Below are 12,708 nucleotides of genomic sequence, written 5' to 3'. Positions count from 1 at the left end.
TCTTGTCTAACTGGAGTTACAGGCAGCTGTGAGTGGCCCAGTGGAGATGCTGGGAATCAAATTTGGGTCCTCTTCAAAAGCAGCACATGCTCTAAGCCCTGGGTGTGTTTCCAGCCCCAAGCTATGTCATATGTTTGCACAAATGAGTCACTATAGCATGCGCACATTAGTGCTTATACTGTCTGTATGACTTTGGGTAGCTTGCCTAAGCTCCTGCTTCCTGTCAGTAAAGTGGGGTCCTGTGAGGCAGTTATGCCTAAGGCATGGTAAGGGCTCTAATTCTAGTCATCTCATTATCATTTGTTAATAAAAATCAGTTTTGACCTGAATTTTTAGTATTGCTTATGAGCCTGGGTCTTTGACTTTATCTGCCAGGTATTGTTTATTGTGAACATGTGTTTTGGCTAGAGATGGAACCTCAGTTGAGAAAAAGATTGGCCTGTGGGGCATTGATTGATTGGTGTGGGAGGGCCCAGCCCTCTGTGAGCAGTGCCATCTCTGGACCAGTACTCCTGGGCTGTACAAAGAAAGCAGGCTGAGAAAGCTTGGGGGTGGGGCCTAGGTGGTGGGGCAAACCAGTAAGCTGTGTTGCTCCATGGTCCCTTGAGTCGGCTCCTGCCTTAGATTCCTGCCTTGAGTTCCCTACATGATGGAGTACAAGGCATAAGATGAAAAAGCCCATTCCTTCTCAGGTTGCTTTTGGTCATGGTATTTCATCAAAGCAGTAGAAATCCAAAGGAAGAAGACAAACCTCCTTGTGCTTTCTTTCCTCTATCCTTTGGCATGCAGGTTGGTGTGTTCTCACTGCAGGATGATCATCTTCAATCTAAAGCCCAGGAGCTGCTTGAGTGCATCCAAGGAGAACTCCAGGGCAAAATTCTGTTTTGTGTGTTATTTAAAATATTACCCAAGCTTTCAAGCTGTGTGGATAAATGTGCATGTGAGACGGATGGGTTTCGTACTTGGAGATGGTTTCCGTTCTTCTTATGTATATTCAGATATTCCAAAATCTGAAAAATTCCAAACTGGTTTTGGCCCCAGGCATTTTGGATGAGATGCTTCGGTTGCCAGAGTGGCGCGGTCAATGACCCTTTGTGCTCCAGGCTACTCATAGTCACTGGACATGGGTCATTTGTGTTTGTTACAGTCTTTGATGCACACAGTGATGTCCATGCCTGCCTCTGCCTGAGGATGCCCTCTGGTTTTCTTCATCCACCTTGCCTTGTCTGCTTTATTAGGCTCGCACACAGTACTGGAATGTCTATCCCTTGAGCTTCTCACCATCTTCCCACTTTCACAGCTCAAATAGGACATGCACACACAGACTATGTTTTCCATATTTGTTTATTTGTGCCTTCCTTCTACATAGTCACATACCCACTCTGGTTTTATTTTCTTCATGGATCTAATACTAAAATTTGTCGGGATTTCATGTGTGTGTTTAACTAATTATCCTCGCATCTAGGCTACAGTCTCTATGAAAAAGGGTCCTGACTGTGTGGGGCCAGACTTCGGTCCTATAAGGATTCTGACTGTGTGAGCACCAGTTTGTAAGCATGGGATCAGGCCCCTGTCAGGGCACCGACTATGTTTGCACTAATTTGTAAGCAAAGACTCAAACCCATTTGTTTGGCCAGCATCAAGGAGTGTCATGCCCACTGAAATATTTTACCAAAAATAGAAGAGGTTTAGTGGGGCCTGGGAAGATGGTTCATTTGTCTGAGCACTTGCTCCAGAGCCCACATAAAAGAGCTGGGTGTGATGGCCTCACTGGCCAGGCAGCCCAGCCTCCATGGCAAGGTCCTCAGAAGGCTCCTGTGGGCCCTTCCCCGGCATGAGTCTGGTGCTCACTTCTGTCCCCAGGACCCAATAAATAAAGAGGGTCACTTTCAGAGCTTAGGGTATTTACCTTGTTGGTCAGTGGATGGTCTTGGTTCTATGTGTTAGTTCAGTTTCTCCCTCAGAAGCAGCAGCTTAGTCAGAGCTTTACCCATGCTGGCCCAACTGACACCACTGAGCTACACTATAAACTAAGCCTTCTGCTCTCATTTCTGCTTTGTTTCTGCCACTAAGTCTTGCCTTGGCTGGAATGGGCCTCACTCTGTAGATCTTGAGCCTGTGACAGTCTTCCTGCCTCCGATTCTATGGAGTTAGGATTGTTGGCACAAACTGCCTACCCCATATTAAACATAACTTTTACTGGTGTTAACTATAAATTCTTATTAAATCAGCATCACTCTTTAGCTTTGGGAAAAATTTGCTTTCGAGTTGTAAATATTTTGCACCCTTCTGCACCGCATCAGTTCTATATACCCTTGGACTTCTTCCTCCTATCTCTGTCAGCATCATTTTCTTTCTCAGCTTTGCCAGAAAAGGAAACACTTCAGCATCACGCAAAGCTCCGACTCTGACCCCATTAGTCACTAGTCATGATGAGTGACTCAAGCAGCTTTCGTGCTTGCACTTAACTCACTTATAAGGTAGGAAAACCTTCCTCACAGTGCACAAGCAAGGGGTGTGTGTGTGTGTGTGTGTGTGTGTGTGTGTGTGTGACAGTTTACAGCCCAGGGTTAGCCCTTGCCCAACATTCAGAAGCCCTGGATTCAGTCCCAGGTACTGTACACACACAAGCAGAGCTGTCTCAATGGCATTTTCTTTTGCCCTCTTCAGAGGCATCAGGCCTGACACTGTGGAGGCCTAGCCCAATTCTGGTTTTGTTATCTCAAGTTTTCATCAGATGACTTTAGTTAATTAGCTTAAATTATAGATATTTCTGCATAATGGATTGTAATCTTTCACATAGATCAGTCTGTGTGCACATCACTTTGGAAACTTTAAAACACTATTATATACCACTTTAGTAATCTTTTATTTATTAGCCACAGGCCTAGAACTTGCTGTGTAGCCCAGGCTGGCCTCAAACTCACAATCCTCCTGTCTCAGCTTCCCAGGGATTACTGGCATGCACCACCTCACCAGGTAAATTCCTTTGTACCTTAAACTGTTTCAGTGACTTTGTAAAGCAACAAGGAAGTGAACATACAGGAAGAGGCTTGGAGGCCAGTCAGGGAGCCAAACATTCCTGGAGATGTGCTCAGCCTTTCTTTAGGTTGGAAGGGTTTGTTTTCTGTTATCAAGTTAAAATAATTAAATCTCTAGTTGTCAGTAAAGAGCCCGGACCAAGAAGATGCCACTGGCCAAATTATGCTTATAAAACTCCAACACCATTTAAGTACAGCTGCTAAATGAAAGCACAGTGTTCTCTAAGGGGAAGCAGCGTGCAGCACACACATGGGTTTATTAGGTAGCTGAGTATTCACCTTATGAAGAAAAGCCCCACTGAGCAAATGCAGACAAGGCAGAACATGGCCAAGGCCATGCTGTGGAGTGCATTCTAACATGGCCGGGAACAGGGGAGAGACCAGACTCAGGACAAGCTCAGTTCCATACCCTCCTGGGAGGTCAGAGCCTTTTTCAGAGTTTATCTTCTGAAGTGGAGAATTTAGGTATTGTGGGTGAGTGTGTGCATGTGGTGTGGTCATAGATCCCACAGAATAATGGTAGCTTTGCACGTGTGTTATTTTATTTTGCTTTTGTTGGCAGAATGTGCTTTTTAAAAATTTCCTTCAAGGACTTGAAGCTTGGGTTCAGATGTTTGTTTTTCAGTGATATCTTTTCTGTTTTGTTGGTCAAGGAAGGTGTTGGTCACCTTCGATTTACCCACACTTACTGAGCCCCTTGTGACCCACCTTTGGCTCCTAATCCCCAGCAACCATGGAATTTTGTACCTGCTGTTGTCACAGCCTCCATGGTCTCTAAAAGCTTTGCCTGCAGTCATGCCTTGCTCTGCTTGTGACTGATTCTGGAACGTACTCTGAAGGCACACCAGCCGTGACAAGTTTATTTGTAGCTTCTTCTTCCATGAGGCAAACAGTTACCTAACAATCCAGCTCTGTATACTAGTGTTCCTCTGGAAGATGCTGACATAGTCCTCTTTGAAAAACTTAGCTTCGGTTGAACTTTTTTAGTAAGTGGCTTGATTTTTACAGATCTAGAGTTTTACAAACATAATTTGGCAATTTGCATCTTAATTGGTTCCAGTTATTTCCTAACAGTCTGAAATTTAATTATTTTAATTTGATATCATAAAGCACTGTATTATAGTGTGACTGGTATTCTGTTTGGATATAAACCACTCACATTAAACCTAATGCATGGTCAAGTGGACGGGTGCGTAGAGCTGTAGTTGTGGGAAAAACGGTCCTGTTTGTCCCTCACAGATTTGCTCAGGTATATCTTCCCAGGGTATTTCTACAGCTAGATATGCATGTCTGTTTCCACTTGGTGCTTCTTGCAAAGGAATTGAAATGGGCACCACACTGCAAGAACAGATATTAGCCACACTTATTGGTAGGAAAATGAAATCATTGCTTTGCCATTTACATGTTTTTATATGCAAACTGCTTCACATACTAGCAGGTGTTTGTAGATTCTCTTATTAGTATTAATCCGTGAGTCAGGTTATTTGTATTGGTTCACTTTCTTCACACATATGCCCCCCTCTACTCTACTTACTCAACTGGGTTGTCTTCCACAGGGTTCCGGAAGATCAGTTTGGATGACCTGCGGAAGGCATATATCGTCAAGGATGTACAGCAGTACATCCTCCACCGCCTGGATCAAGAGGAGGCACTCCGGCAGCACCTCACCAAGGAGACGGCTGAGACACTGAACCAGCTGCACATCAAGAGCAGTGGGTGCTTCTTGTATCTGGAGCGCGTGCTGGATGGAGTCGTAGAGAACTTCATCATGCTTCGGGAGATCCGTGACATCCCGGGAACTCTGAATGGTCTCTACCTCTGGCTCTGCCAGAGACTTTTTGTCCGAAAACAGTTTGCCAAAGTTCAGCCCATTCTGAACGTGATCCTTGCGGCCTGCCGGCCCCTGACCATGACAGAGTTATACCATGCTGTGTGGACCAAAAATATGTCTCTAACCTTGGAAGACTTTCAGCGCAAGCTAGACGTCCTCTCCAAGCTCTTGGTGGATGGGCTGGGCAGCACCAAGATCCTGTTTCACCACAGCTTTGCGGAGTGGCTCTTGGATGTGAAGCACTGCACCCAGAAATACCTGTGTAACGCTGCAGAAGGACACAGGATGTTGGCCATGAGTTACACCTGCCAGGCCCGGAACCTGACCCCGCTGGAAGCACAAGAATTTGCCTTGCACTTGATTAATTCAAACTTGCAGCTGGAGCCAGCCGAACTGGCTCTGTGGATGATATGGAATGGTACCCCAGTCAAAGACTCCCTGTCCACCTTGATACCCAAGGAGCAAGAGGTGCTGCAGCTGCTGATCCGAGCTGGTGCTCATGTCAACAGCGAGGATGACCGCACCTCCTGCATTGTCCGACAAGCCCTCGAGAGAGAGGACTCCATTCGGACTTTACTGGATAACGGAGCCTCTGTCAATCAGTGTGATTCCAATGGGAGAACTCTGCTGGCCAACGCCGCGTACAGTGGCAGTCTGGATGTTGTGAATTTGCTTGTCTCTAGGGGAGCCGATTTAGAGATCGAAGACGCCCATGGGCACACGCCACTCACTCTAGCTGCTAGACAAGGGCACACAAAGGTGGTTAACTGTCTAATTGGGTGTGGAGCCAACATCAATCATACAGATCAGGACGGTTGGACAGCACTGAGGTCTGCTGCTTGGGGGGGCCACACCGAGGTGGTGTCGGCCCTGCTTTACGCTGGCGTAAAGGTAGACTGTGCAGATGCGGACAGCCGAACTGCTCTGCGTGCAGCAGCCTGGGGTGGCCACGAGGACATTGTCCTGAACCTGTTACAACATGGTGCCGAGGTCAACAAAGCAGACAACGAAGGGAGGACTGCGCTCATAGCTGCAGCATATATGGGCCACAGAGAGATCGTAGAGCACCTGCTGGACCACGGTGCAGAGGTAAACCACGAGGACGTGGACGGCAGGACAGCCCTCTCTGTGGCTGCGCTCTGTGTGCCTGCAAGCAAAGGGCACGCGTCAGTCGTGAGCCTCCTGATTGACCGAGGAGCTGAGGTAGATCACTGTGACAAGGATGGAATGACCCCCCTGCTTGTGGCCGCCTACGAAGGTCATGTGGATGTGGTGGACCTGCTTCTAGAAGGAGGAGCAGATGTTGATCACACCGATAACAACGGGCGGACGCCCCTTCTGGCTGCAGCTTCCATGGGGCATGCTTCCGTGGTCAACACGCTTCTGTTCTGGGGCGCAGCTGTGGACAGCATCGACAGTGAAGGCAGGACAGTTCTCAGCATAGCTTCGGCACAGGGGAATGTGGAGGTGGTGCGTACTCTCTTGGACAGAGGCTTGGACGAGAGCCACCGGGACGATGCTGGCTGGACGCCTCTACACATGGCAGCTTTTGAGGGTCACAGGTTAATATGTGAAGCTCTCATTGAACAAGGTGCTAGAACAAATGAGATTGACAATGATGGGCGCATCCCCTTCATTTTGGCCTCCCAAGAGGGTCATTATGACTGTGTCCAGATCCTGCTGGAGAACAAATCCAACATCGATCAGAGAGGCTATGACGGGAGAAATGCATTGCGTGTTGCTGCCCTGGAAGGACACCGGGACATCGTGGAGTTACTCTTTAGCCATGGGGCTGATGTGAACTACAAAGATGCCGATGGGCGGCCCACACTTTACATATTGGCCTTAGAAAACCAGCTGACAATGGCCGAGTATTTTTTGGAAAATGGTGCAAATGTGGAGGCCAGTGATGCAGAGGGAAGGACAGCACTGCACGTCTCATGCTGGCAGGGTCACGTGGAGATGGTGCGGGTACTTATTGCCTGCCATGCAGATGTCAATGCAGCAGACAATGAGAAGCGCTCAGCCTTGCAATCTGCAGCCTGGCAGGGCCATGTCAAAGTGGTCCAGCTTCTGATAGAGCATGGCGCTGTGGTGGACCACACATGCAACCAAGGAGCCACCGCCCTCTGCATCGCAGCCCAGGAGGGACATGTGGACGTAGTGCAGGTTTTGCTGGAGCACGGTGCTGATCCCAATCATGCCGACCAATTTGGACGCACTGCCATGAGGGTGGCAGCCAAAAACGGGCATTCTCAGATCATTAAGTTGTTAGAAAAATACGGTGCTTCCAGTCTGAATGGCTGCTCCCCTTCCCCTGTCCACACGATGGAGCAGAAGCCTCCACAGTCGGCACCATCCAAGATGCAGTCTCTGACTATCAGGTCCAACAGCTCTGGTGGTACTGGCGGAGGGGATCTGCAGCCTTCCCTCCGGGGCTTGCCCAATGGGCCCGCTCATGCCTTCAGCTCTCCGTCAGAGTCTCCAGACTCGACCGTAGATCGGCAAAAGTCATCCCTGTCCAACAATTCTCTGAAAAGCTCAAAAAATTCATCTCTGAGAACAACGTCCTCCACAGCCACGGCTCAGACGGTGCCCATTGACAGTTTCCATAGCCTGTCATTCACGGAGCAGATCCAGCAGCACTCACTGCCTCGCAGCAGGAGCAGGCAGTCTGTTGTGTCCCCCTCATCCACAACCCAGTCCTTAGGACATAGCCATAATTCTCCCAGTAGTGAGTTTGAATGGAGCCAGGTGAAACCAAGTCTGAAGTCAACAAAATCAAATAAAGGAGGCAAGTCAGACAACTCCAGCAAGTCTGGGTCAGCTGGGAAGAAGGCTAAACAGAACAATTCCTCACAGCCAAAGGTTCTAGAATATGAAATGACTCAGTTTGACAAAAGGGGACCCCTTGCCAAGTCTGGGAGTAGCCCACCTAAACAGACGCCAGCTGAATCTCAGTGTAAAATCGTGGTCCCTTCATCTCAGGACGGCAGCCGTGCCCAGACGCAGTTTCTCATCCACCAGCAGAGCGGTGAGCAGAAGAGGAGGAATGGGATAATGACAAACCCCAATTACCATCTGCAGAGCAACCAGGTGTTCCTGGGCAGGGTCTCCGTCCCTCGAACCGTGCAGGAGCGAGGGCATCAGGAGGTGCTGGAGGGCTTCCCCCCCTCGGAGACAGAGCTGAACCTCAAACAAGCCCTGAAGCTCCAGATTGAGGGCTCTGACCCCAGCTTCAACTACAAGAAGGAAACGCCCTTGTGAGAGGTAAGACGCAGGGCAGAGCATAAAGGAACCAAACTGTGATTTCTCTGCCTTAAAATACCCCCTGCCTGGTGCTCTCAAGGCTCTTCAGGCTCCTCTCTCGACGTGTATTCATGGAGCTCATCTCAGTTCTTCAAACTCCAGCCTATCCAAAGCACTTGCATGATACAGGATCGATAGATCCATATACAGACGTTCAGATCAATGATAGGATCGCTAATAGGTAGTAGAGAGTAAGTAACTGATAGATATGCTGATATATAGCTAACTAATAGACATAGATGGCAGATCGGTAATAGATGTGTAGATAACATGGATGATGAGAAGATAATAGGTAACACTGGGTGACAGATGATGTACAGTAGATGATACATATATACATAGATGCTTAATCTGTTCTTTATCTCCCCTCCCTTTTCCCCCTCAAAGTGTGAGACTGGGGGGGATATGTTTGTATTTGATGCTGTGTTCACGTGCTTGGAGCATGGTCCAAACCTGTGGTACTCTTTCAGTAAAAATGTAAAGGAGATGAATAGATCAATATATCATTTATTAATCCTAAGAGTTTTATCCTGTATTATCATCCCCATCTATCAGAGATTTCTGATGGAAGACAGGGTTGTTTTCTACGTATTCCTTGTTTGGTTTTGAAGCACTGAGCTGTACCTAGTGCTACATGTTAATTCCATGTTTCACCCAGAAACAGATCATGGATTTAAATTAGTAATCAAGTTTTATTATGATAAATAAAATGTCTTGAAAAAGTCTAGTAGTGTTGGCATGTAATATACACAAGTGTGGACTATGGTGAAGGGTGTGGATTTATCAAATTTACTTATTTACACATTTAGGGGCAAGATATAGATAGCATATATTATGTTCAGGTCACTAATACTTCATATTAAATAAGACCATTTTTATCCTCACCTCAACAGAGGCTTCACTGCATAGGTAGAAGTGGGTGGAGAAGTACAGGTGCTCATGTCTGTACTCCGGGTACTCCCTGAGAGGCAGGCCCTTTTCCATGGTGTGAATAAACTGAAGATTTCATTAAACATCTTGTCTGAAGTACAGTGGCTTTGTAGAGACCTGACTTCTGGTGACAGTCACACTCAGGCAAGCTAGCATCTGCATCTCTTTTTCCTCTTGTCTTTGGTGGTACAGTTTATATATCATTATCTTTTATAAATATATCTTCTAAAACTAAACACCCTTCTGTAAGGACAAACGAATGGCCAATCCAAGGTCAATCAAGATTACTTCTCCAAATTCTTGGTTCTGGTGGTGTAACCCCTTAACTCCCTAAGCTCTCTTGTAAAAGGGAAAGACTGCATCTACGTCAGATACTAAAAATAGGATATAAGGTCAATTTTGGGAGAAAAAATGAATACTTGTGTATGTATTGAAATTGTTCTTTACATACTAAAATGCATAAATAGTAAGTGGATAATATATATTTTTATAAGGTCTTAAAACTGTCATGAGAAAAGTGTAGAAATTATTCTATTTTTTATTTTTCCAGGTTCCAGTTGTATAAAACAGAAGGCATTGTGGTTGGAGCAGCCGTTCAGCTGCCAGATGGAAGCCAGACGCCTAAGGGCGTGCTGCTGAGACTGTGACACCCGCAGTACTGTGTCCTGACTTACTGTCATGTGCCTACCCAGTAAGGCTGCCCTTCTCAGCATAGCCCCCATGCTGAAGCAGTCTCCACCACACAGAATAAATGCAGATGTAAACTGCAGTTCCTCCATACAACCAAACCCGGTTTTAAGTATTTTCCCATTTGGTAAACGTGCATGTGCCACGGTCAGGTGTCTCTGCAAAGGCAGTGTTCGTATTTATTGTTTTCTGCGTTGTGGTGTATACTCAGTCCCATCGCATTGTCTGGTATGCCTGGTTCTTGTGTATTTAATAGATGTTACTCAATAAAGCAATTCTTGCAACTGTTTTCTGTCCACTAACCTTCAGCATTGGATAAGAGCGAGTGTCTATGTTGATGCCACATGGAGGTGAAAAATGACTTTGTGATGAATTTTCCATGGGGATCAATTCTGGTGGTGTAGAGAGTCACTCGGGTAGTTTAAATCTCCATTTTCCCAATCAAGGACCGTCTGCGTCAGGCTTAATGTGACAGAGCAGGCACATGCCAGCTACTCCAACTGCAGCCACTCTGTGCATTCACAGAGGCTCTGAGCCATCTTCTACCTGCCTGTCATCCCACCTGCAAATAGATGGACCATCATTCCTGAAGCTTGGACATTCTCAGGGACAGAGCAGTCAGTGCCTGGGGGCACGTGTCAGGCAGAGACTCCAGGTCCAACTAAGGATGACGCTCTGATCCCTGAATCATTCACCGGCTGCCTTCGACTCCTCCAGCTAAATGAAATGTAATCTATCATAGTAATTGAATGCTCACTGCTCTGAGCTGTTTCCACTTGCCAGTTACTGCATGATCAAATTAGCCCCAGTCAGAACCAATTGGGTACAGGTGAATGGCTTGGTGGAATTGATGTTCTTTGAATGTACAGTGTGCTGTCTATCACGAGTGATACCAGGAACCATCAGTCACAGCACTCGTTTTGGTATTTGATAGAAGTGATGGGCCTGCACTTTTCTAGCCACAAACTCTTTCCTGTTTTCTTCTTTGCACAATTGCACACAGGATGTCTGGATGCCATGGTTAAGGGAGGCATCTACTCCAAGGAATGTGGAGCAGCTTAGATGGATCATGCAAGCATTTGGCAGGATGATTCGGAAGCCAAGGATGGTTTGATCCTTGAGTGAGTCCTGTTCATCTTCCCAGCCTTGGGGACTCGGTGCTCTCCACGTGCTGTTGCTAAGGGGAAATGGGGAAAGAGAATTTGGAAATTGAGCACAAAAACCATTGCTACTACTGAAAACTTTGGAATGTTTTGGTGAGTGGCCAGGGATGGTCACTGCGTGTGGAGGGCACAAGGAGTGTTTGTGGAAGCGTAATTGCTTGCAATGAGTGTTTCTCACTTGAGTCTTTGTGGAAGCTTTCCCTTGCCTTGTATTTTTCAGTGTCAGCCAAACTCATTTCCTGTGTGTCATCTGTCAGTCAGAACCAGGATGAGGGACAGCTGATGAACTCACTCAAATTTAAGGTGACACGGTTGATAACTGACAAGTCAAATGTGAATGTTTCAAGGATTGAATTCTTGTCCCTATGGGACATTGATTAATGACACTTAACAGGACTCTTGGAAGGCAGCCTTAAAAGTGTTTCTGAATCTGTTGATAAGTGTGCTCACACCCTGTTACTGGAAACAGTGTGACTCCTTACACACTTACACACATTTACCATAGAAGAGGAGCCTCTGACTTCTTATTAGGTGTTTGGTTTTTTTGTTTTTGTTTTTGTTTTGTTTTTTTTTAAGAAAGATAACCCAAAAGCTGCCAGTTTTTCTATTCACTTTGAATTATTAAGATCATATTTATTTAATTTTATTACTTTGAAAGTTGCACCTTGTAACCAAAGGGCAGACAACGCATTAGGGAGTTGTGTTTTCCAAGTGTCTTTGTGTCCATCCTTACGAGTGTGGGACAGATGGTAGGGGAAAATCCCGTTGGAAAAAGGGTTCTCCTAGGTATTCCTTGGGGTGTTTTTTTTTTCTTTTGTTTTGTTTTTATTATTAACTATGATTTAAAGTAGAACAAAAACAGCTTCTGGCGAGGAACAGGCTGACCAGGGTGCTGCAGCCAGCCTGCTTGCTGTACTTGGTCATTTTGGAGTGGGGGAGGGGATAGGATCACAACTGGGAAAAACAATGACTTCTGCTCTATTACAAAGAAATGGTCCCACAAATAAAAATAAATAAATAATAAATGGCTATTTTTGAAATTCAAATATTTAAATTTTGTAAATCAACTGTTTAGGACGCCATGTGTTTGTAACTTTTTTTTTTGTAGTGTCCCATTACACCCCTTCCCGAAGGTCAGTGACCCTGGTGTGACGTGTGCTGAAACATCAAAGAAGTAAGCATCTGAAGGGGTCCCGGAAAGTTTGGGGGGAAAGAGGACCAGAAACCAGTGCCCTGTGGTATACAATGAATACCTTTTATTCCGTCCTTTCCCACCCCTACCAGATTCCTCAACCAAAACCAGTCCAGTACTTGAGAAACAGGAACCAGTCCTCCCGCCGTCTGGCTATGCAACTGTGTTCTGCCCTCCGTCAACACTTTGCGCAAATGTAGTTGCAGACAAATGCTTTCTTTCTGTTGTTCGCTCTGTGTGGGGTGTGTAAATAACCTAAAATGTACATTGAATTTCACAGTGTAAAGTTTTATTTTATTCCTTGTATTATATTATGCGAAAACATCCCGATGTACATGAAGTGCATAATAAATCTATTTGCTTTACAGAGGATGCCTTGGTTTAGTTTCATCCTTTAAGTAGTAGCATGTGCGTGATATACTTACAGTAGGGTTTTTTTTTTAAGTTTATAGTTTTAAAAACCATTGAAGGAGAGGGAGATTAAAAAAACCAAAACAAAAACAACAACAACAACAACAAAACACTGTCCAAAGGAGGCTAAGAGGCCAAGATTTG

At 45.9% G+C, this 12,708-nt stretch overlaps 1 protein-coding gene across 1 annotated transcript in view; it reads left to right on the top strand.

The window, feature by feature from the left end:
• Ankrd50 (ankyrin repeat domain 50) overlaps nucleotides 1-12,708 on the top strand; it is a 32,640-nt gene that overhangs the window by 19,733 nt on the left and 199 nt on the right. Inside the window, exons 3-4 of the mRNA XM_021195796.2 lie at nucleotides 4,598-8,142; nucleotides 9,662-12,708. The exon at nucleotides 9,662-12,708 is cut by the window's right edge and continues 199 nt beyond it. Of these exons, the coding sequence (XP_021051455.1) occupies nucleotides 4,598-8,139 (3,542 nt within the window). The 3' untranslated portion in view covers nucleotides 8,140-8,142; nucleotides 9,662-12,708. The remainder of the gene's footprint in view (nucleotides 1-4,597; nucleotides 8,143-9,661) is intronic.

The sequence above is a fragment of the Mus pahari genome, chromosome 4 (genome assembly GCF_900095145.1).
Source record: "Mus pahari chromosome 4, PAHARI_EIJ_v1.1, whole genome shotgun sequence".
NCBI classification, from domain to species: domain Eukaryota; kingdom Metazoa; phylum Chordata; class Mammalia; order Rodentia; family Muridae; genus Mus; species Mus pahari.
The sequence above is the reverse complement of the archived record's forward strand: the minus strand, read 5'-3'. Positions and strand labels throughout refer to the sequence as shown.